At 39.4% G+C, this 24803-nt stretch overlaps 1 protein-coding gene across 10 annotated transcripts in view; it reads left to right on the forward strand.

Moving 5' to 3' along the window:
- The window catches only part of ANKS1B (ankyrin repeat and sterile alpha motif domain containing 1B), a 408202-nt gene extending 387881 nt beyond the window's left edge, over positions 1–20321 (forward strand). For 5 of the 10 annotated variants that reach the window (XM_058022127.1, XM_058022123.1, XM_058022124.1 and 2 more), the window contains 4 exons: positions 7815–7901; positions 12466–12603; positions 17107–17274; positions 18392–20321. In XM_058022127.1, the coding sequence (XP_057878110.1) occupies positions 7815–7901; positions 12466–12603; positions 17107–17274; positions 18392–18502 (504 nt within the window). In that variant the 3' untranslated portion in view covers positions 18503–20321. Of the gene's footprint in view, positions 1–7814; positions 7902–12465; positions 12604–17106; positions 17275–18223 lie in introns of all 10 variants that reach the window. The other 5 variants (XM_058022133.1, XM_058022125.1, XM_058022132.1 and 2 more) reach the window with 3 other exon arrangements.
- Positions 20322–24803: the final 4482 nt, after the last annotated feature.

Below are 24803 nucleotides of genomic sequence, written 5' to 3' on the forward strand. Positions count from 1 at the left end.
TGGTTTTGATTCTCCAGGGAAGTGTCATGTGGATATCCCTTGTGTCTCTTTGCAGAGTGGCTTACAGCAGCCTCCTTCTTATAGCTTAAAAGGGAAAGGAGAGCCTAAATCTTCTATAATGTAAAAAACCCACCAAGAACAATAATTAAAAAAAAAGAAACAAAACAAAAGAGCGACAACAAAATAAAACCTGGGAACCTTTACGTTAATAACTCTTCTTGGAAATCCAGTGTGCCTCTCAGCATTGTGCAGCAATGTGCTCTAGCAGGGCAGGTGATGGATTTGTTTGGGGAAAGCCATGCAGATGCAGTAGCTGGAGCTCAACACTGGGGTCAAGGTTATCTTTTTTTTCCCCATCCAAACTGCAGAATCATGTAACCATGCAAAATTATGGATATTTGTCAAGAACTTCACTTTTCTATTAATATATTTGCACTCCTTTATATTTTACAGTTTCTTATTTGTTTCCAGCTGTTTTCTCTCACAAACTCCCTCTCTAGTGGACAGCATTGCCTCCTTATTTCCATTTCCACCCACTGTAAATGACCTTTCCTACTTGGAGATTAAACCTTGCTGTCCTGGCCAGAATAGATTCATTAATTATATTTGAGAGATGCCTTCAAGAAATTAAGAGTTCATCTTTTTCATTGTGAAATGGGAAATACTGCAAGCTGAGTTTTCAATCAGATTGCTGCCTTCATCACAATTTATCACAGGAACATGAAGGGAGAATAAGATTGCATTAAAACAAAGGCAAGGGTTAAAGTAAATTCTGAGCTGGAAAAAGACTTGTTCTCTACAGAGGACTTAATTTGGCATTTACACATCGGAATTCCTTGACAGGTGGGAAGGGGATTGTTTTATATGTGCTGGCATGAGCACAGCAACAAGGTAGATTCTTTCTTTGCAGCTGTGTTAAATCACTGATGTTGCACACACCAGCTGAACTGTCTAAACCAGTCAAATATTTACTGCAGCAGAAGGGAACTTAAATTTGGTTCTTGGATCCTGCCACCTTCCTGACTATTATATTTCTTTCTTAAATATTTTCTTGCTAGGAATAGGTTCTGAAATTTCAGGTCAAAGTTCTGAGGAACCAGCAATATAATTCTGCTCACAAAGCCGGTGAAATGTCTTGCTGACTTAAGACCAAAATGTCAAAAGTTGGAGTTGCTATAAAATCTGATTCTCTTATCTCTGGAAAGTGAGGCAGAGTTGACTCACTGAAAACAGGCAGCATCTAGGGCTTTTTTCCTCCTTTCATTTCTTCTTATGTAAGGAAAGAACCGAATTTAGATGGCAATCTCCTTGTTTCTGCTAAACCCTTTCTTGCTTTTCAATCTCTGTTTCACTTTTCCTCCAGAAGCAGAAGTCTGCATATGCCTCCTGGTGAAACTCTCTCAGCAAATACCATGTCAGCACCAAACACTATTTTGGGATTTAGATTCTTCAGTCTTTGCTCTTTGGAGACTTGTAGCTCTGCCTCTCTCTTGTGTGGCCACTGCTTTCAGAGGGTCTGCAGTGAAACAGGCACATGGATATTACTCACAAGGAAAAAATAAGCAGTGGTGGAAGATCTTATGAACATTCAGTCTCTATGCACATCCACATCATGCTGTACCATGTGTTCGGAGGATTGTATGTCCTTGAATTCTGGCTAAGAGGAATCTCAAGGGCAGATGGAATGCAGAGGAATGTTCAGAGATACTGCAAAAGAAAAAAACATCTCACTCTCAACTAGGTGCATCACCCCAGGTGCACTGTTCATATTAACAATGTAGCTTGGAGGCATCCACTAATTGTTGAGCAGTAAAGAGATTTGTACCACGAGGATTGCAGATGTACTTTTATTCCAAGAAGTCTTAAATTATGTCAGTAATGCATTTTTAAACTTTTTGGGCTGAGAGAAGTTAGTATTTGTTAAAAAGCAGATTGTATAATTGTTTGTAAATATTTGTTAAAAGGCAAATTGGCTTCAAAACTAACTGGACATGTGTGGAGTTAGACTTTTTATTTCAATTTAATCTCCTGCATGATCTTCTCAAAGAGATTCACTCAAGCTCCTCTTCCCCAGCTGGTCAAGGGAGGTGATTGTCCCACTTTACTCCGCGCTGCTGCAGCCTCACCTTGAGTCCTGTGTGCGGTTTTGGGCACCACACTATGAGAAGGAAATGAAACTGTTAGAGAGCATCCAGAGCAGGGCCATGAGAATGTTGAAGGGCCTTGAGGGGAAGCCTTATGAGGAGCAGCTGAGGACACTTGATCTGTTCAGCCTGGAGAAGAGGAGACTGAGGGCAGCTCCTGCATGGCAGTCTGCAACTTCCCCGTGATGAGAAGAGGAGGGGCAGGCACTGCTCTCTTCTCTGTGCTGGTCACTAACAGGACCCAGGAGAATGGCCTGAAGTTGTGTCAGGGGAGGTTTAGGTTGGGTATTAGAAAAAGGTTCTTCACCCAGAGGGTGTTTGGGCACTGGCACAGCTCCCCAGGGCAGTGGTCACAGCACCAGCCTGGCAGAGCTCAGGAAGGGTTTGGGCCACGCTCTCAGGCAAGGGTGTGACTTTTGGGCCAGGAGTTGGATTGGATTCAGTTATTCTTCTGGTTCCCTTCCAACTGAGATTTCACTGATTCTGTGAACTATTTAGTAAAGTTTCATAAGCTTAAATAAATACCAGACTTACTGGTATGATAGTAGGCGGTACTAACACATGTTTTAAAATGTGCAGTCTGATGCCATTTAGAATTAATAGTTGCTACCAGTTTGGGAAAATATTCAGATTCTTATAATGAAGTGGATTCCAATACATAATTGGATAGAATTGCCGGCTACAGTGTTCATATGGATATTAAAAATCAATATAGGAATGAAGATTAATTTGCAAAAGTAGAAAATCAAGATGAAGACTTAAGATTTTACAGGCTCATAAACTTTTACTTGGAATTTTTGTATGTATGAGGTTGTTAGTGACTTGTCATAGCTGAATAATATTTCTTTCCGGTGTATTTGCAATATCAAATATAATTACATATAAACCTAAAAGTGAATCTGTTTCATTTTGGCCACTGTATGAAAGCTGAGTGATCTAGTTATAAATGCATGTATAAGTATATTGAAGTGGTCAGCATAACAAAGTGGAAGTACCAGTGTATTCCCTTTCCTCTTGCAGAAAATAAATAAATGAGATGAAAGATTTTCAGAGGGGGCTGTGTTACACCATATGCTACAGTATATCAAGGGAATTTGTTAGCATCTTACTTGGACACCATTCTATGTGTATTTCTGAATTTCTTATTCAGCTGCTTTGTGTGGGTGTGTGCTCAGAGATACCACGGTTTGTTTGTACACTGCAGGAACATTCAAAGGTTTTGAATTAGTGCTCTCAGTTCTGCATAGAATAAGGTATTAGGTACAATCCTGTCTTGAAAAGGTTAAAGGCCCTTCAGGGTTGCAGGTTTCGTATTTGCTTTTTAAAAATAAACTGCTAGTTTATATTACTTTATTAAGTCCTCTGCTTCTTAAGTCATTGTTAACTACCTAAATTTGTTAGGCATGCTGTCAGGGTGGATCACAAATTAGTTGGATTTTATTTTATATTCTAAATAAATGTATAGCGGTTCTGCACAGCTTTTAACTCAAAATCAATATGCAAGTGGAAATGCTTTACCTACTTAAGACAATTTGTAGTAAAATGAAAATAAGTTTAGGCTCTGGATAGGAGAGTGATTTTTTTTTTTTTAGTGAAACTAAAGAAAACCCATGAACAAGATGAGAAGCAAGACTGCACTCCCTCTCTTGCTCTCTCTGGCACCACTGCTCTTGCATCTCCTTGTGACCCATTTCAAAAGGAGAAATTGGGACCAGCACTGTCCAAGCCTATGCAGGGTTTTGGCACTGTCCTACATAATGGCAGCAGTGGGTTCAGATGCAAACTCAGAACAGTCTCAAGTTCAGACCTTTATTGTAAAAGCAGCCACTGTAGTAACCAGGTAGTTATGCAGAGGGTACCTTCTACCTTCTTCCACTCACCTCATCTGCATTGTGGGTGCTGAGGGGATGAAGCAGCTTCATTGCAGCAGCTGCATCAAAATACAGACAAGCACCAGTCGGTGCTCCAGATGTTCCTTGTTCTGAAGAGAAAGATGCTCTGTGTCTTTTGAGAAGTCTGGGGAAGCTGCACATATGTCACATTAGATTTAGGATGGTGTTACTTTCTTCTATCTTGCTGTGTATGCACACAAGCCTGTTTTATGGTTCTTGAATTATGCATGGCCTGCTTTCACATAGTCATTTACCTGTCTGGCAGCAAGGAGTCCAGAGGTGGCACCAAAGCTCAGTCCCTGTGGCAGTGCAGCCTGTGCAGACAGAGGCTCCTGCCTGCAGGAGCAGTGCACCCATGGAGATGGGGCATGCACATCTGTCCTGATGTGGGTGACCAGCTGATGAGCAGCAGGCCCTGGCAAGGAGCCTGGAATAGGCTTGCTGTTCACCCAGGTGATTCTCCTAAAGAAGTGTCTTGAAATGAAGAGCCAGTTACAGTCACAAACAGTGGAGTTCACAGGAGCTATGACCAGTTCCAGGCTAGTGAGCAGTTGCCCAAAGACAGTGTCCTGTCAGTATGATTACTTCTTTGTGAGATGAAATATAATCCTGCTACTATGGTATGAACATGCCTTGGAGCATGAGACCATATGTCAGCATGCACATGACATCCAATGCCAGCCTTCAGCTGAGGCTCCTACAACTTTGGCTCAAGTCCATATGCTTCCCATAGAGACACCAGATGGACAAGAATATTTTGTCATCTCCTTGTGTCCTCATGGAGTTGGTACAGTGGCTAGAACCTGAAAAGCCTGAGGAAAGGGAGTACTGACTCCTGTGTCCCACCTTCTTCTCAGATTCTGGGCACAGACATGGGCAGAGATGCCCACTTGGCCTGCACAGAGGTGTGAAATGTCTGACCAAGGAATCTGTGGGACTTCATCTCAGCTTCCTAGAATTCAGAGCCAAAGCACCTACAGGGCCTGAGCAAAAGGTGTTCATACCGTATCTCTGAATTCATTCTGGCAGGCAACTCCTTCATTAAAAAGAAAGCAACAACAATCAAATAGTGTGAGCTCACCATGACAACTCTAAACTGTTGAAGCCTGGAAACTGCTTGGAAATTATAATTATCTGGTGGACCTCAGTTACTGTATCACTAAGAGTCGAGCCAGGGAATAGAGCTGTGTGTTTTTCTCGATGGCACTGTTGTAATAACAAAGGATGTTATTCCACTGCCCAGCTGGTTGTTTCAGTGAGAGTACAAGTGCAGAATTGTTACCCCAGATTCTACACTGGACTGCAGTCTTCCAGAACACCTTCCAGCACAAATCCTGGGGTTTGTGTGGTTTGCAAGCTGATGAGGAATAGCCTGTGCTCCTTACCAGCTGAGATGGTTTGGCTTAATAAATTACAAATGTCCATCAGTCTCTGATTCGTTTCCTAATTTTCCAGCTGTAATTTAATAGCATCTTGATGAGCTGTTTCACTCAGAGACAGTCTTCTGGCAGTTTGCAACCCTGATTAAATACTAGAGGTCAGGTCTGGTCAAGAAAAACCCAGGTGAATGTGGAGCAGATGAAGATGATTAAATTACAAACTAAAGGTCTAGAGGAAAGAGGTAATGAATACAATGTGGCCTGACCAACAGGATGCTTCACTTTATGGCAAATACCAGACAGTGAGAATTATACTGAAAAACTAAAATATGTGAACTTAGTAGCTGTGTTTGTATAGCATGTTGGAGAAAAGGAATTTTGCTGTTAAGGAGACAATGAAGGAGGTAATTACAATAATCAAAATGGAAAAGAAAGCTCTCTTGTGTGTAGCTGTTGGACTAAATTGAAAGGACAAAAGGTGAATGATTGCTGCCCTGCCAGACCTTTAAAGTGGTCATATTTGTGACTATTTTGTCTAGTATGAGCATAGATGGGGTTTATTGCTTGTTATTCTGACAGATGTATGTACTGCAGGTTCTGTACAGTCACTGTCATGCTTTCTGTGCATTGAAATTGAATTTTATGAAAAGATCTGTTTAAAGACCTGTTAAAGTGACGCACATATATACACACAGGTAGCTGCCTGCTCTACTTTTGGCAGGGGTACCACTCCACTCAGTTCAGAGGCATGCAAATTAGATTAGTGTCTTTCTTCAGAATTTGTTAAAATTCTTCAAGATGTTTTATCATTTAAACTTTCATTTCTCAAAAGTGGCGAGCATTCTGGGTGAAAGGAGTTTTCTCTGGGGTAAATTGACTCTTGGTTGCTGTCTCAAGTCTCTCGTCATTTGATACAGAGAGATCCAACAATCCTCTCTATTACACAGATGGGTGGGGCTCTCCTTGAAACTTTAATATGAGGTCTTAGCCTGCATGGACACTAATTGCAGAACATAGCTGGATCTGTAGCTTTGAATTTTATGTTGACAGAAATGGAGCCTTGTTTGATTCTGGGAGGATCAAGAGCCAATAAGGAGACAAGATCACAGGGGGGTTTTTTGTTTTAAGTTTCTGTTTATTTTGCTCTCTAGTGTTAGCATTGCCTATTTTTTCAGACATAATTTTTAGTTACAGTTTGTGTTTTCAAGTTTCTATCTCTGCTTCTTTGGGCTTTTTTTGAATAATACAAAGCCACCAGTGCTACTTTTGTTCAGCTGCTTTAATGATCTTCCTATGTGCCAGTTCTAGACTTGTCAGTGTGTTTACACTCTCCTTCTGTGTGCTGATGTTTCTTCATGTTTACCTGTAACTGTCAATAGTTCATTTCCTCTCAGGAAAATACTTGACTGATCTCTGTGATTGTTTGCAGACAATCCCATAAATAACCATTTTCTGAATGTTACTATAGAATAATCTAATGTGTAGGATAGTCTAGTCCATCATTGTTGTCAACCTTAAAATAATTCAAATCAGTTATAAAACATTATGCCACATTTGGGAGTTTTGTTTTGTTGGTTTTGGGGTTGTTCTAGGAAATTTAATCTGTAAACGAAAGAACTTTTTTTTTTTTCTGCAGAGAACTTAAATCTGCCCCAAGTATTTTCCCAGTCTGTTCAGTGGGAAATATGTTTGCTGTGTGCATCACACTGAAGGCACACAGAAGTAGACTAGCATAAAAGGAAAAACAATCTTATAGGAGGGCATGAACTGTAGGTAGGAGAACCTGGCACTGAGGGAATGCAGAATGAGCCTCAGTGCTAATTCATGTGTAAAGCAGCCTCCAGTAGCAGCTGCACTGGAAGTGCAGACAGCCAGACTGACAAGATACAGCACTGGGCTGACAGACTGACTGGCAGGCCTGGCGGGCTGCAGGGATACCTCATGGCACAAATACAGCTGCAGGAAGGGAAATATTTCTAAATAACAACTAATTGCAGCAAAGAAATGGTACTACAAGAGGTATTGTCCTGTTGATTTTTACAGCTGGGAAGGGCAGGAGAAGGGGAGGGAGGCAGCAGTGGATGGAGCATATCAAATACATGTCCTAAACACACACATTTTGGGAAACACTGGTTGCATGACTGGTCTTTTTAAGCCTGGAAAAGTTACTTTATTCTCTTCTCATTGTGCTAAAAAAAAAGGAGAATTTTTATTATCCTCACAACAAACTTAAAGCTATTTTAGTTTTGTAACTACAAGAGAGCATGAACCCAGAGCACAGCTGGCTGAAGAAAAAGTAAAATATTTATTTAACTTAGGCATTTAATCAGAAGAAGAGAGCACTGTTATTGCAATGCAACACAACTCTAAGAATAATAGTATCTTCGTTTTGGTTTCAGAAGTCTACAGAACAAATGAAGAAAGTACCAACTATTGTCCTGTCTGTCTCTTACAAGGGAGTCAAATTTATTGATGCCACAAATAAGGTATGTGCAATTACTGAATATTACCTTTTGTTTCTCACAACTAGGACAAATACTAATACCTATGAAGGCCAGGCCAGAGAGGGAGCAGATTTGCATTTTGTGTTTTCCTCTCATTTTTTTCTCCTCTTGCCCAAAATGGACGTAATGTAATTATCAAACTCAGTCTGGAGAGCAAGTGAAGCAGCTTTAATGGCTTATTTGGAGAACATTGTGTCCAGCATTCTGCTCTTATATGCAAGCTTATCACAAAAGATGTTCAGCAGGGAGCCTCTGTGGAATCCTCTACCATATTCTTTTCTATACAGTTCCATAAATATGTAGAATATATATATATGTGTGTGTGTGTGTGTGTGTGTATGTTCATAATATAATTTAATTTTTTTAAAAAAGATGTCTGAATAAAGAATAAAGAAGCAGTTTTATCCAGGGCCAGCCATTCTAAGAATAAGGAACACAAGCCTTGAATGTCCTTTCCAGACATTCAAATACACAGCCTTTCTGTGAGCTGTTTTCTTGATGCTAGCAATTTAACTACCTGAACTGCAGCAGCTTCTTAATTGTTGCTATTCCTTTTTTTTTTATCTTCCTCTATGGCAATGTTCATGTGCTTTGTCTCTTACATTTCTAAATACATTCAAATCTTTAAAAAACCCCAACCAAAACCACAAAAGCAGAAGTTAAGAGATCAGAGAACTCAGTGATGGATAGAGCAATGGATTAATGCTTAGCCAAAGTAAAATGTACAAGCTCTGTAAAGAGAAGTAAAGTAAATGTGTTAATTTCTCTTCTTTGTATGTCTAAAATGACAAGGAAATACAATCCATACTGGTGCTTTTATATGAACAGGAAAGAAATTATATTTTCTGCTATGTGATTAAAACTGACTAAGCAATATAGAAAATAAATCTGACAGCCCAGCCACCTGACCAGGTTAATAATGTATATAGCAGCTTTGTGTTGCTGAACACTCAGACCACACAGTACACCTAACCCAGTAGCCTTCAAACTTGCCAAATCAGTTTTTAAGTTTAACTAGAACTGTGCTTTAAGTGGTGGATGGAAGCAGTTTTGTGAACTTCTGCTAGAGTTTGGAAGCCATATTTAGAGTTAGAAGATGGCATAATAGCAAAATTGAGGTGAAATTACTGTTGTTTCAAGTCTGGCATGTTTGCCAGAGCAGAGGAACCAGGAGTTCCTGTCTGCTCCTTTTTCCTTCCATTGATTCAAAACTGAGCTTCTACAACCCTCATTCCTTTTATGTCCTCTGATGTGTAGGGCATAAATCAGGATGTTGTAATGCATTAACTCCAACTTGGATAATACTGATTTCAGCTCTTAAATCTCCTCAGCTCTTAAATCTACATAAAGGATGTAAGTGCAGTGTCCTTAGGTTTACAAAAAATCCCAGCAGAACAAAAGGAGCTTCTTGTGTCTCTTTGCACAGTGCATAGAGTCTTATGTAAGAGGGAAAGCTGAAAGAAGTTTGGCAAATTGCATTAGTTGGCTCTAGATGTCCCACTGAAACCTAGTGGTGCCACAGATATATTTGATGGAGTTAAATATGCCACAGTCCAATGTTTTTCTCAAGCGGTAGATTGCTTTCTCTCCAGTTCAGAATTTGCACTGCCTTTCCCTTCTGTAAAAACCAGGTAGTAGCCTGCAACTCTCCCAGAAGCGTTGTAATCATCCTTGTCCACAGTGTGCTGTTCCCAATTCCTTCAAGACCCAGACAGATTAGCCCTGTCTAAGGTGAGAGCCTGTCCAGACCTGTGCTGCTTCCATATGAGCTTATAGCTGACAGCGCTGGGCACCACTTAGCCAGAAATGCATCATTTTCAATGACAAAACTAGCTGGCAGTTCTGTGCTTGAAACTCAGCTTTCATGGCTGCTCATCCTTTTCCTTTGTGCCACCAAGCTAAGAATTTGTCCTCCCAGACATAGCAGGCAAAGTTTCAGGTGACGAAGGGGCCCTGACCTCATTCCACGACAGCGATGTCAGTGGCGCCTTGAAGTTTGGCGTGACACCATTTCTGTGCAAGGGAGGCCAGAAAGAAATTAGTGCTTAGGAAAAAGCAGACTCACAGCATTTTCTCATGGCTCACAGCTCACCCAAACTTCTGGGTGATTTCTGCCAGAAGGGAGATTGGCTGGCATGAGTTAGGCAAGCAAAAGGAAGGCTGCTTAGCAAAAGCCTGGTCTCTCCAAGGTATTTCCTTGGCAGAACCACAACTGACTTTCCGATTCCCAACTTTTTGAGAAGCACTGGAGGTTTCTCTTGCCAAACTGAAAGACAATTTTTAGAACAACTGTGCAGTGTCAGTCAGTGTCTGAGGAATGTACCCAGAACAGGAAGCTGGTTCATAGCCTTCTACTTCCTACAGAATAAGACCATGGTCTACTGAAATATGACAGTAGGACACAGTAAAGGCATGCACTCAAAAATGGTTAATTTTGAAAGGAGATCACAGAGGACATCCTAGAGCAGCTAGGGATAAACCTCAATCTCACTACCAATTTCTATCTAGAAGATTTCATGTAGGTATACTTTATATTATTCAAAGTAGATTTGATATGTGTATGTTTCTAAAATTCACTTGATTTAAATTTAAAACATTAAAATAATTAATGCAAATCCCTATGTCAACCCCAAGTCACCTAGAAAACGTTTCAGCATAGCAGAGTTCTTTCCACATATGCTGCATAAATTCAGGTGATTACATTGTGGCTCATGATTTGGCATAAATACTTCACATATGATTTTAACACCTTCCAAGCTTGAATTCTTTCTGCTTTCTGAACTACAATGTTGCCAACACTACATCAATGACAGTGCATTACAGCTCCATCTGTGGATATCTAAATCCCTGGTTTTGGTATAATTCTAATTCTCATCAAAATCTTTATTGAGGGTAAAAGTTATCAATTTGAGAACAAAGAAAATAAAATGCTTCAAGTAACATAAAAAGCAAGCAATTGTTGAGCAGAGATTATACATGTCATTATAAATTGGCATATATTGAAACACAAGTACTGGTTTTGTCATCTTTATGAATAATGCATTAAACAGAAATAATCAAGTATGTTGCAACAATTTAAGAGGATTATTTCATTTCTTCAGTAAAGTTTCCTTATCTCAGTTTTTCCATAATTTGAAATTTGGTATGCTTTTTATTAGGATTTTTCCTAAGTCATGATTTCGTCAATTAGATATGTTAATACTTCTTTTCATTAACTTGGCACCTACGTGCAAGGGGGAAAGTTGCCACTTAGCAAATGAGAGAAGATACAGCAAAGCATCTGAAGTAACTTAGCTGCATGCATTTAAAAAAAAAATAAAAAAAGGAAGTGTAGGAAATGAGGTAGGAAGGAAAGGAAAGGGGTGAGGGAAAACCAGATATGCTCGGAGATTGTTTTAACTTGGACAGATGTCACCATGGCAGCAGCAAGTGGTGGCTGTGTGAGGAACTGGGACACTACAGGTGTCACCTGTTCCATGAGGCAGGAGTGATGTCATGCTGCAGCAGGATATGTCACTGTGGACTTCTGTGGAAATGCCAGAGCTACAGCCAGAAGGGCTAGAATTCAAGAAATCATACAAACTAACCCCTAAGTAAATTCCTCTTCAGCGAATCATTCTTCTCTTTAAACAAACCATTTGAAACGTGTGTTGCTGAAGCAAGGCCTCATCATAAGCCACTCTGCTGTATCTTCTTCTCTGGCTTCATGGTTCCCTTGGCCTGAGTGCAGTAATTATGTATCAGCAGTTTATGTAATGAGTATTCATAATTTTCTCCAAAGCTTTAAGACAGCCTTTTTTTATTCCATTGGACAGACATGCCCACCTCTCTCCTAGTAGTGTGCTATAGCTTGCATTGGCTGTTGAAAGTAGCTCGGTGCATGAATGGTTTCATTTTCCTGCATCTCTCCTACAGGATGCTGCTGTCAGTAAGTGCAGATAAGCTGTAGTTACTATTTTAGTGATCAGAATCCTTTCAATTTCTCACAGTTTCAATTGTAAGGGGTGCTTGGTGGGTTTTTTTTCCTCCTGAAGAACTATAACTAAAATTTGTCAAATAGTGTGTGCAAAAACCTGGCCATTGAGCTTGCTGGGTTTCAGCAGATCCTGTCTGTCAGTAGACTGAAACAGTGTCCCATTTTGATCTTTATACAAAAGCCCAGAACTTCGTAAGATGCTGGTATAGCGCTTTGAAATTGTATCTATTATTACAATTCTGAAGCACCATATACCAGCATCTTATGAAGTTGTGTCCTGTGTGTCAGGAAAGATGTCTCTTTGTCAAAGGAACCTGAATAAACTGCAAAGCACAAGTGGTCTCATAGGGAAGACTCTAGAATATAATGGTTTCCCACCAGACAATTGGCAATTGGAGAGGGTCAAAATTCTGAATACCTGTGTAAGATATCACATGTGATATATTAAGTCTCTTCTTATTAGGACGTTTCTGAAATACTTTGGTACAGTAGATCAATGCAAATGTGAATCTAAACCTGCACCTTTTTAAATTTAATTCTCAAATTGATTGAAAACATTTTTTTAAACAGAATATTATTGCTGAACATGAAATCCGTAACATTTCCTGTGCTGCACAAGACCCCGAGGACCTTTCTACGTTTGCGTACATCACTAAAGACTTGAAGACCAATCACCACTACTGCCACGTATTCACTGCGTTTGATGTGGTCAGTTCATAGAAGATACTTTATTTAGCAGTTCTTTCTATTTGTCATAGTCACTTAGCTCTGTTACAACATTTTCAGGATGTATTCATGGTGATTAATGGAAAGCATCATTAATTTACCCCAGGCAAATATTGCTATGGGATAGCAAAGGGACGTTTCTGGAGCAGAGCAAAGATTTTCTTTGATATCTCATTTCCCAGTGGAAATAAGTCACTTCTGTCACCTCAGCTGTTTACTGTAAACTTAGTGAGTAGCTGTTCATGCAAGTCTGGACATGCAATTCTCATAACCTAAACTACAAGCCTCAGGCTTCCAAAAGTTTGTAACAAGTAAGTTTGGCCAGCCATTCTGAAATGTCAGTACACACCAAAAGATTGCCTTTATTTTGAAAGTAGCAAATTAATTATTTAATTCTTATTTCCTTCTTCTGTAATTCTTGCCTACATATCTCAAAATTTTACTTCAGCAAAAGTCCTTGGAGCTCCTATTATATTGATGGAAAATTAGTCATTTCTTCCTATACTTACATTTTTCAGGTGGGGATACACAAACTATTATGGTTTCAAGAAATCATGAACACATACCAATTAATCAGTTATGCAGTTTTCAGCTCAATTTGGTGAACTAAGTTCACCAAATTTATAGTCCAAAACTTTCAAGGAAACTTACTCTTTGAGTTGTGCGCAAGAGAAATTTAAGGTGCTATTAAAACTTCAAACTCATTCAAGAAAAAATATTTTAATAGAGTATAATGTGTATGAATTCTTGAAACATGCTTTTATGAATATAAATAGGTTAAATCAAAAGAACAGGGTACTTTGAACTGCAGCTTTTTATTTGGAACTGGGAAAATAGTTAACATGAACAGCAATAGTGTGTGGGAGAATTCAAATAATAAGATGTACAGGTAGGTTAGAGGAATTCTAGCATTTTGGTTGAGTGCATTTGTTATTTAAATTCTCTGCTGACATTTTAGTATCCACTAAACGTAGGGGAGTAGGAAAACTTTGAAATTGTGTTAAAAATAGATAGAAAATGATCAACAAGATGCTACATGATACAGGTTTCAGTGATGTGTGAACAACTGAAATTAGACTGAGTGAGGTTATTATTTCTCCTGGTCTATTTAAATTCCACTTAATGGTTTTGAAGTACTGCAGTTTCATTTATAGGTTTAGTAATCAAGCAGAAATATAGACTCAGGTATTGCAGATGAAATTCATCTCCTTTCTTGACAAGGGAAGAAAAGTGATCCAGGAATAATTACATTTTGCCCACTTCCTGTACTTTAGGAGGAACATTTCATATCCCAAGCACTTTAAATGGCTATTTTAAGCAATATGGAAACTTTAACTGTCTTAAGTTAGTTTTCTCCTGCAACCTAATCCTCAATTGGGTGTTACCTACTCAAATATCTTTTTGTGTTGGTTTTTTTCCCCTCAGTAGCTAGCATTTTTGATGCAAGTACGAGCTCTATAAAAACTAGCTAGATGCATAAAAACTATGCTAGATGCAGCTATGGGTGCAAGCACAGCGTGAATTAAATTTTCTATTTAAAGCCTAATGTTAAACTGATTGTCCCATTTGCTAATAGAAACAATTCAACCCATTTGCCAATGGGTAGAAGTACAATCATTTTAAGAAAATTAAGGTTTAAAATGGTATAAATCCACAATAAGATGTAAGACATTTTAAACCATGTATATTTTGGTAATACAATATATGCAATGTTTTGAAAAAAAATCACTCTCTTGGGTTCTTCAGTTTCTCAGGAAATGTGGGCAAGAATAAATTATTTATAGGTAGGGAAGTATTTTGGTGTAGTGACATGCAACCATAAGCATTACTGATACTATTTAGGAGTAACTGTACATTTAACTCAGAGTTAAAATTCTACAATCAAAATTGCAGAAACATCAGACATTATTACAGAATATTGAAGAGGAAAAAGGGTTGAGGGAAGAAGAGGATTTATTATTTGGGAAATTCCTCAAACCAGCTTTATTTACTTATGGGGTTTTTCCCAGATAACTTTTAAAATTTCACAAGGTACAGTTTTAAAGCCCTCCTTGCCTCCATTTCCAGACTTCCCTTTGTCAAGGCTCTACCACAGTATACAATGTATGAAATTTATGTACAAGTTGTGGCTCAGTTTGCATTTCAAATATTGAACAGAACAGTGGATGTTCTATTTTATTTGCTATATTTCAAATATTTATTAACCAGAGAAGCAGTTACATGTTTCTTATGGTTTTCAGGTCCCAGGCAGTCCTGTTTTTTTTTAATTTTACAGACAACAAAGGAAAACAGATAATAGTGGCTTTATACAAGATGCAGGACTTAAACTAAATTATGGCTCAGTCTGGCAAACTTTCAGTCTGTCTCTGGTCCTAGCTCCTGAATTTTCAGGCTTGTCTCAGTGATCTTTCTGTGTGCCAAGCTGGGTGGTGTATTTTCTCAGTCCTGCTAGTACTGCAAGCCTGCATGTTCTCCAACAAGCCATTCCTACACCTTGTCCTGCTGATGGATTCCTCAGTAATATTAATAATATCCACTGCAGACAATCCCATCATGGTATAGTAGACTCTCTGATTCTAAAGACATCTCTCTTTAGAATACCCCACTTAAATTACACTCCATTTGAAATTATATTACTCTCTACATTTTTAACAACTATACTCTGTTGCTCTTAATTCCTTGGCCAGCATTCCACTAAAAGGCACAGCACTTTATAACAGGCTCTTTAGTTTTTCTTTTATTATTCCACTGGCAAAGTGCAGCCTTGGTGTTTTTCAATTCTGGACAGTTTCCCTTGAAGTTAAAGGGGAGATAATTTGGAGACTACAGCAATTAAATCAGGCATTTTTATTTGGGAAGCTATAAAATTTTGGCTGGCTTGCTGTTGTGACTGTAGTTGTAACAGCAGAGAGCAAGTCCCAGAGCAGGAGTAGAATTGTTTTCTGTCTGACCTGACACAGAGCAGAACTGGCACCTTTATAAGAAGCTCTTATAATGAGCAAAATATGCTGAATTTAGCCTGTATTATGTCAGTATACAAGAGTGATAAAAAATGGAATGGAAATTCTTCAGGGAAATTAAAGTTCAAGGCATGAAATACAATGCTTGTCCATTTAACTTTGTTTTAATGATTGAAGGGGCTGAAAATAGTGTAATTCCAAGTGAATTGCATTGCTTTGTCACTAATGCAAACTTAACAGTTAGACTTGACTAGTAAAGACATAACTCATTTTGAAAAAGCATCAGGGAATTTTAAGGGATCACCTAGGTTAAAAAAATGCAGAATTGCTTCCTACTATAGACTGTGGAGATTGAGGAAGGGGAGAGTAACGTCTGAATCATATCAAAGATTTATTAATTATTCCAAGGAGACTGTAGGACATCATATGGAGGCAAGCCAACAGGCCTGCCTTTGCTCTGCAGGGGTTCTAAAGATTATTGCAGAGTTGGTAGCCCAGAAATAGGCTCTAGTAGGAGCCTAAAAATAGGCTCCAGTAGGAGCCTGAAAATAAATATACAAAAACAAACCCACAAACCTGAAGAAAAATTACCATAGGACTTCAGTTGCCATTTAGAGTAAGGTCAGGTTTGAAACTCCCAGTTGCTTTTTCATTGATGTATAACTGTACTGAAAATATATTTATATCAACCCCTCTGATACCTCATTCATGCTCTATAAATATTTCAACAAGTTTTCTTCCCCATATTTGAAGAAGATTTAAAATATTCCACTTATAACACTGAACAGGTTTTAGGCATAACAGCCTGACTTTTTTGGTTATGCCCAGTAACCTCCGTTCCCCTTGCTAACAGGAGTGTTGTACACAACTGAGCTCAGTTTTACTTCCAGCAAACAAGCCCATGAGAAGGTTTCCTGGGGACTTGCAGCACACACTTGAAGCAGTGCACTGACTGCACACACAGCTGCCTGCACTGCATCTCTCACTCGGAGTACGCACTTCCAGCCCTGGCTCTTTGTCCCTTTGAAAGCATCACAGCCAGGCTGCAGCAGCTCTTCTGTGCTGCTTGGTGAGCACGGAGCATCCCAAGGCATGTGCCCAGGGAAGCAGCCAGTCAGGCTGCTGGCTCTGGAGGAGGAAGGGTCAGCACAGGAGTTCTGAAATAGAGCGAGGCCGAATGTCACATTGCAGCAGTGCAGGAGGGGCTGGATCCCGAGAACAGCAGACATGGGATGAGTTGGGAAGGTGGGAAGGTCAATGTACTTGTTCTAAAAAGAGATGACAACACACTCACCCACTCATGTTTTCATGTTTAGTAAGATGTTTTCAAGGGGTTTAGAAGTAATTACTTTCAGATCGTTTTTAATCAATGAGAAATCAAATGACAGATGTAAACATCACAGAGACTGAGGAGCCTATTACCAACCTGATTTTAATTATTTGCATTGCAAATCACTACCCTACTTTTTGTATCTGACAATAATTCAGCCTCACCTCATTTTTAACTGTTTCTGTTTTGTTCCAGAATTTAGCTTATGAAATCATTCTTACACTAGGACAAGCATTTGAGGTGGCCTATCAGCTTGCACTACAGGCACGAAAAGGGGGTCATTCTTCAACCCTCCCTGAAAGCTTTGAAAACAAACCCTCTAAACCTATTCCCAAACCACGCGTTAGTATTCGGAAGTCAGTGGTAAGTAGAAGGTGGTAATGCATGCAAAAAAATCCAAAATTCAGCTATACAGTTAAGAGTTTATATATTAGAAGCTGTACAAATATTGAGTCAGAAATGCTCCATCATGCCACCTCTGCTCATCAGCTGGCAGGGTTGTGTCACCACAACACTGGCAGCCATTTCAAACAACTGCTTATTTCAGATTTCTCCAGATTAAGATGTTGCTTGGTTAGTCTCATGTCTTATAGTAATTATTGAACTTTAATTAATTCAGTTTAATCAATGCATACCTCTCAAACTCTGCAGTTTCATGGACTGTCCTAATCTATCACCTAACTTGCTTTGTATACAATCATGGCATATGTATCCTAATCAAATTACAAATACAAATCAATTAACAATTATCCTGTAAGACCAAGCAACTTCTTTTCTTCTCTTACCCTTCTCTTTTTTCTTTTGTTTTTGGTTTTTTTTGGTCTGGGATTCAATATACCTTTTCAGCATTAATCACAGACTCCTAAGAAACAAAGCTCATTGAAGCATACGTATTGATTGCCATAAAAGTGCCCTCCTGAAGTGCAGAGATGACAGAAATATTCTTTACAGTAGACCTTTTTAAAAAATTATGAAAACTATTATAAATTAAGTGAGAACACAGGCACAGGGTGATTTGGGAGGGAAAGGAGAAAAATGACCGCACACTGTATCATATTCACTGACTATAACGTGAGAATTGTACTCTATGACACTTAATTATTGGGTGAGGGGAAGGGAGGGGGGGGAAATGTATGACTGTACACTTTGTCATCCATTGCCACAGAATCTTCCTCCATAAAACTTTAAGTAGAAACATTTCCTGATGCCATCGTCTGTCTCATTAGCGAACAGACTTCTCAGGATGAAGTGTGGCTTTAATGAACTATGATGCCCTATAGCTTGGGGGTAAACACAGCTCTGATCTCAACAGGAAGAAGAAGGCAGCCATGAGTACATGGGAGTGTAGACACCACCATACTTGCTGCTGTACGACTTTGTCAATTCGGGATTTGCCCTGTTAGTTTAAAGAAAAACCCTCTGCTCAAGCTGCCGTGCACGGAGATGGTAACCCGTCTGTATGTTTGCATTTGTCTTAAAGCAGATAGATCCATCCGAACAAAAGACTCTTGCGAATCTACCCTGGATTGTTGAACCTGGACAAGAGGCCAAAAGAGGCATTAATACCAAGTATGAAACTACAATTTTCTGATACAAAACTGTCCCCCTGTTCCTTGTTGTGCCTTGCACGCCAAGCAGTCACAGCACAGCCTTTCCTTTATGGCAACGTTTCAATCCAGCAGAGAGGAAGACTGCACTGTATGAGTGGCCTTGTAACTAACAAAAAAGGCTGACAGTCATTTCTGGTGATGTTCTTCTTCCTGCAGCACTGACTGAAGAATGATTCTATATGAAGACTTTTAAAATTAAAGTCCACAAGAGGAGTGAGAAACCTTATTTTTTCGTGCAGTTCTCCCTTGTGACTCTGCCACAGTGCTTTCTTTGATTTCTTATTTTAGAATTCTACTTTTTAAAGAAAAAAAAAATCAAAATGTCTCTAAACTAATACTAATGCTGCCTACGAGTAGAGTATTTGATTGGGTTTTTTATTTAAATCTTGGCAGTTTTTAATTGAAATAGAACCAGAATTAATAAATAGATTATTTGTGAAACCACTGAATTCATTAATAATTACTGTGTTGAATAAAGAATTCATTAAAGTGACAAGAAATTAGGCACCCTGATTTCTGTGTGCACTGATTTTATATGTAATCATTGATGTCCTTTGATCCTCTACAGAAATAAGAACCTCTTGGATTATAGCAAAGGATCAGAGTTTTATGAATGGTTAGAAAAAGGTATTAATAATGCACAGAAAACATTTATTAGATATTTTTATGGAAGAGAAGTACTATAGGAAAACATATGAATATTTATGGAAGGAAGCCAGATTAATTATGAGAAATATTGTTTATTTTAAAGTTAAGTAAATTACTGCTATTGCAGCATTATGAAAATTATAAAAGTTGTAGCATCAGTGCACTGGATGTTCTGTGTGATCAGTCTGGAATGAAAGTGGAATGGTCATTCTACTACACCTACATATAGTTTATGCAGTTCAACATTGCTATAGCCATGAATTCTGATAGTATTTTTAAAAAAATAATCTCAGTGGTTCTAAAAAAAGTCAAAACCATGGATTTTGCTATCAAGATTTCTGTCACAGAAAGCTTGTTTGGAAGAGTGTTGTTAAAATTCTACTGCAAAACATTTTCTAAATAAAAACAGCAAGAAAAAGAAAAAAAATCCAAAGTAATAAAAATGTTTTCATGAAACAAAATAATTAAGCATTTGCTTAATATTTGGTTAAATGAGATTTACTTACTTTTTCTTTAAAGTGTTTTAATTTTTTTAATGTCTGTGGAGTATTTGTATAATACCATGATGTATATTTATGTAGAACTGAAATTATAACAGTAAAAATATCATTATAGGAGAAAAATGACATTTTAACGTATATTGTTCTTTCCAGTCAAATTGTGAATCATTTTGAAGTTCATTATAGAGATATTGATAAATTGTGTGGTTGTCTTAATGTTTTTTTAATTATTATTTCATATCCAGCTGAGGTTTTTCAGCTAGAATCATCAGTTGGTATATTCCAAAAAATGGATAATTGAACTTGGTTTAAAACTGATAACTGTATATGGTTTAGTTAAACCTAATCATAGCGCTGAGTGATGACATCCTTTTAATACAGTATTCAATTTACTTGAACAAAATAGTTCCCTGTACATATTTTTGCTTATTCACTGTTGATATGTACTTAGTCAACTGACAGTAAAAAAAAAAAAAAATAACACTAAAAATATGGTACCAAAAGGAAAATTGTATAGGAGAACAGTAAATAGTAGCCTCACTGCAACAAATACTTATGTAAATATGCTTGGGCTTCCAGTTATAAATTTTGTAATTTTGTCATTTATTTATATCCTATAAAAGCACACAGAATAAAAGGAAGTTGTACAGTCCCAGCTTTGTGTATCATTTTATCATTGCTAAGGGAAATCAGGGGCCTGATGCAAAGGATACTAAAGTCAGTGAAAGATCCCCACCCTTTTCACCCCACTGATTTCACTGGGCTTTGGATCTTGTACCAAGGAAACCTAGGAATTGCTGTGGAGAGAATTTTGGTTTGCAATACAGATTTTGTTTACAGATGGTAAAAACATCACACTTTGAAGTCCTCAATTAACTGGTTCTTCCCTGCTCCACTCAACTGCTGACTTCCCATATTTAATCACACCCTGTAAAGATTTGTGCAGGAGTTATGTTAAAACACATTCACTTCAGGCACATAAAGTACAAATGGGCCAGGTTTTCAGGGTGTAAAACTGGGGCACCTCTTATGCAGCTGAGTGACCCCTAAAATTAAAGGATGAGACAGGAGCTGCAGCAAAACTCTGAGCAGATGTAAAGGAAAGGTGTGAAACAACAGGAAGAACTGCCACCTTGAAGGAAGAATTTGATCTAGGTTCATCAAAGAGATGTCAAGCAGGTAAGGTGGCACAGGAAGCAGCTGAACTCATTTGGGAGAGATAATTGGGGCAAGAGAGACTGACGATAACTAGCAGGACTGATGAAAGATGAGACAGATGAAAGACTGGTAGGACAGAGAATTGAGTGTGAAGGTTTTGAGGCACAGGCAGTGAACAACTGAAGCCCCCACAGCAGGCAGATTTAAACTGGAAGGAAAGATAAGAATTAACACATATCAGGGACTTCTGTATTTGCAGAAACCTGAGATTTTTAGAAGGAAACATATCTGTCTACTCACCAATTCTAGTGTAGGCCAGTTGGAGAGAAGTCCATGGGGTCTCCTCTAGCATGGTGGTTCAGCAGTCCTTTCTTCAGATCCAAAAGGACTTCACTAATTCAAAGGAGTTACCACTTGATCTTTTGTCTTTTTTGGTTAAGATGACTTCTCATTTCAGTTCCTGGTATGCTTGAAGTGCATAGGCATTAAGGGGATAATGTCTTAAGAGGGAAGGCGGGGAAAAACCAGAGACCTCTAACAGGTCAGAAAGTCAGGAAAATTGCTGTTCTTGATCTCTAGGGTAAAAGGGAAGCAGAGCAGGTCAGGGAGGGCATATGAAAAAGCTGGAGCATTAGGATGCTGGAAAACCAATAGTTAATTCCAATGGCTGACTTAGAGTGGGAAGGTGGAGAACAAGCAGAAGAAGAGAGCTAATACAGAAGTAGATTGCATTTGACATGAGAAGGTAAGCAAATTGAAATCCAAATGAGATGTGGGTGACAAAGGGTCTTGAGAATTGTGTGAGCAGTGAGGTCTCTAATACGCTGTGAATGGGTGTTTTGTGTTGCTCAAAGAACCACTGGCAAAGGTATCGGCTAAAGCAGGTTTAATAAAAACATGAGAGCACAATGAAGTTTATTTGTGACCTACATAGTTGAAGCATACAGAGAAAAATTGGACTAAAACCTAAAATCAATCCAACTCAAATCAGTCTAACATTATCTGTGTGGAGGATGGGGATAGGAAAAGGTTAAGGATGGAAAATTGTAAGGACAAAAGGGAATGAGGGGGACCCTCCTGTTGAGTCACAAAGTTCCGAGTTGATGTTTTTGCCAGACCTGATTAATGGCTTAGGCCTCAAGTTTTTAACAGCAGTTTACTGACAGCCTAATTTAAACAAGTTAAGATTCTTTAGAAATTACAATGAGCACAACAGTAACACACAGGCCTACCTTAGGCAGGAATCTAATGTGCTTACCAATTACGGAGATCAGCACTCACAGTGCATGTGTGTCCTGGTTATGGCAAGGACAGTTCATTCTCTCACCATTGCTGAGAGGGGCAGAGCCTAGAGCCATGTGGGTGTGGCTGGGCTGCTCTTCTAAACCATCCAGGTTCATCATGGGGGAACATGGTTCCAGGTGGAAGAGAAGGTGAGCCTGCAGCAGGAATGGCACCATTTTGTTCCTTTTTTCTGGAGGAGCAAAGCGGTGCCCACGACCCCTGGGGTGTGGACACAGAGTAGGGCAGTCAGTGCAGTCAGTGTCATGCAGACAATCTGGCTTGGGAGGTTTGTCCATCCTTGTTTCTCGTTGTCTGGGGCTTGGGGAAGGAGGATAGGCTGCAGGAGCATCCACCACACCTTTGTTTCGGGAAGAGCGTGTAGCTGCTGGGCTGTGGTAACATCCACCATTTTGTCTTTGTCTTGGCGGCCATGTGGAGCTGGGTGGGGGTGGTGAGCACCTTTCTGTATGTAAATCACCTCTTTTACGCACTGTTGTTATGATTATTGTTTGCTGTTACTGTTTGTTTTCCTTCTCTCATTGCTTTTTCTCTAGTAAATTGTTATCTTAACCCATAATCTCTGCCTTTTTGTCCCTTTCTCACTGGAGGGGATTGGGGAGAAGGGAAGCAGCTGTTTGGTTTTAAACCACAATGATTTGCAATACTATATTCACACTTGGCAGACACACATTAAAGGAGTGTGGACACACACCTGTGAAAAATTCCTCTCGGGATCAGTGAAGTACTCATGTTGGATGCCTTTAGCATCATTCTGAAGGGTGAAGAGTTGGGCCTCGAGGAGTGGGGGTATCAACCCAGGCTCCATCATTGGCTTTTGGCAGTTATCCTACAAAAAGAGTGAACTTGAGAATTTTCTCACTCGGAGGGGTGTCCTGCTCAGAGGGAATTGCTGGCTGCAGCCCTCTGTGGTCCAGTAGAGCTCAGAGGGTCTCACTTAGAACCACTCTTTCCAGGGTTGCAAGAGTGTTTTCTTTTGTCACAGCAATTTTCCATCCTGGCCACAATTCAGGTCAGTAACTTTCTGTAAAAGTTCAATTGTAAAAGCAGTGTTACAGTTGCATTCTTAGGCAGGCAAGAAAAATAGGTTTCCAAGACTGTTCACCAAAATACAGGAACTCATTAGCCAAAATAAGTTCCTGGGAGCACACGGTGTTTCTGATAAGCTCAAGGAGCTTAGCTGAGCTGTCATCAAGGCCAAGGCCTAACAAGCATTTCTGAAATCATAGTCTGGGCCAGTGTGAGAGGGGGATGCACCACCACATAGGCACAGTAAAAAAGCTGCTGCTGGGACAAGGCTTAAAACTGCACAAAGTCCTGACAAAGAACAAGGAACTTCTGTGTTTGTGGAATTAGAGGGTTTCCTAAAGCAGATGTTGATGTTGCATTTGAGACTGGAGGCAGTGACCCCTCCAAAGCCACTGCTTACAGTTGGCAGGAAGAAACATTCAGCATCTCTGGGGCTGGTATTCTGCCAGGAAGTTTGTGAGAGGCTGCTTCTTCTGCAGAGCCACAAGGTGCTCATGCATTGCAGTTTAAAATCAACATCTCAGCTTAAAAAACTGGCATGGCCGTAAAATGGTAGCCACTGGCAAGGGAATCATCAGGTTGTGAAGATTTTGTCTGTCCTTTGGAAAAGAAGCAGCATGCTAGACAACTAATGCACATACAACTGTGGAATAGTTTATCTCCCATTCTAGAATAAAACAAGCAGTTTGTGCCACATGCAGGACTCTAATTTTGCCCTAGGTTTCTTTCAATATGTGCTGTTCAGCTGGCCTGCTTCACACTTCACTGGAGGATGGTGTCTAAGATGTCAACAAGACAACTGTCTACAAAGAGTAACTTAACTATCTCCAAAGTACCAGCCCAAAGAACAATTGACTTCGTGAAGGAACTGCGTGGCACTGACAAACACATAAATGAGAGATGTGGGACAGGGATTAGAGACAGTATTGAGATGTGGGCACTTACCTAAGAAGAGAGATATTTGTTATCTCTTGTTAAAAGACCATCTGAAGAGAGTAGGAGAAAAAAGGTCTCTTAACTGGCTGGAAATCCTGGCAGGATTTTAGCCCACTGGAAAGCACATGGGATAATTCTTAGGCTTCTGCTAAAAAGATCTGCAATTGTGCAGTGCTCTTCTTTAGGTGAAACAACTTCTTTGCTAAATCAGCAAACTGACTTTACTGCTGTCCTGTCACAGTGATTCTGTTAACCATGTGCTGGTTCTAGTTAACTTTCACACTTGATAACCTGAGCCAGACAAAGGCTGGCCACATGTGAAGCACTGCATGTAGATTTTGTGGAACTGGTGGATGATTTCGTTCCTACTGACCAGACAGCCACACTCATCCTCATTACAAGCCTGAGTGCAACCAGCCCAAACACCACTGTCCTGCTGACGAGGCAGAAGAGGGAAAGCAGAGAAATGGCCTATGGTCCTTGCCTCTCAGGAAGGCTGTGCTCCAAATGCATGAATAGGGAACAGCATCTCCAGCTGGCTCCTGCTCTTGTAAAGACCACAAGCAAATTTCTCTTCAATCCTACTTAACCTTTATAGAGTGCCACAACTTTCTTCCTTCTGTGGAAGTCAGGTACCTAGATATGTTGAAGAATGTGAGTCTGGGTGAAGGGGTGACAACTAGGCAGACAAAAATGCCATCCATGCCAT

This window comes from Melospiza georgiana, chromosome 4 (genome assembly GCF_028018845.1).
Source record: "Melospiza georgiana isolate bMelGeo1 chromosome 4, bMelGeo1.pri, whole genome shotgun sequence".
Taxonomy (NCBI): Eukaryota; Metazoa; Chordata; class Aves; order Passeriformes; family Passerellidae; genus Melospiza; species Melospiza georgiana.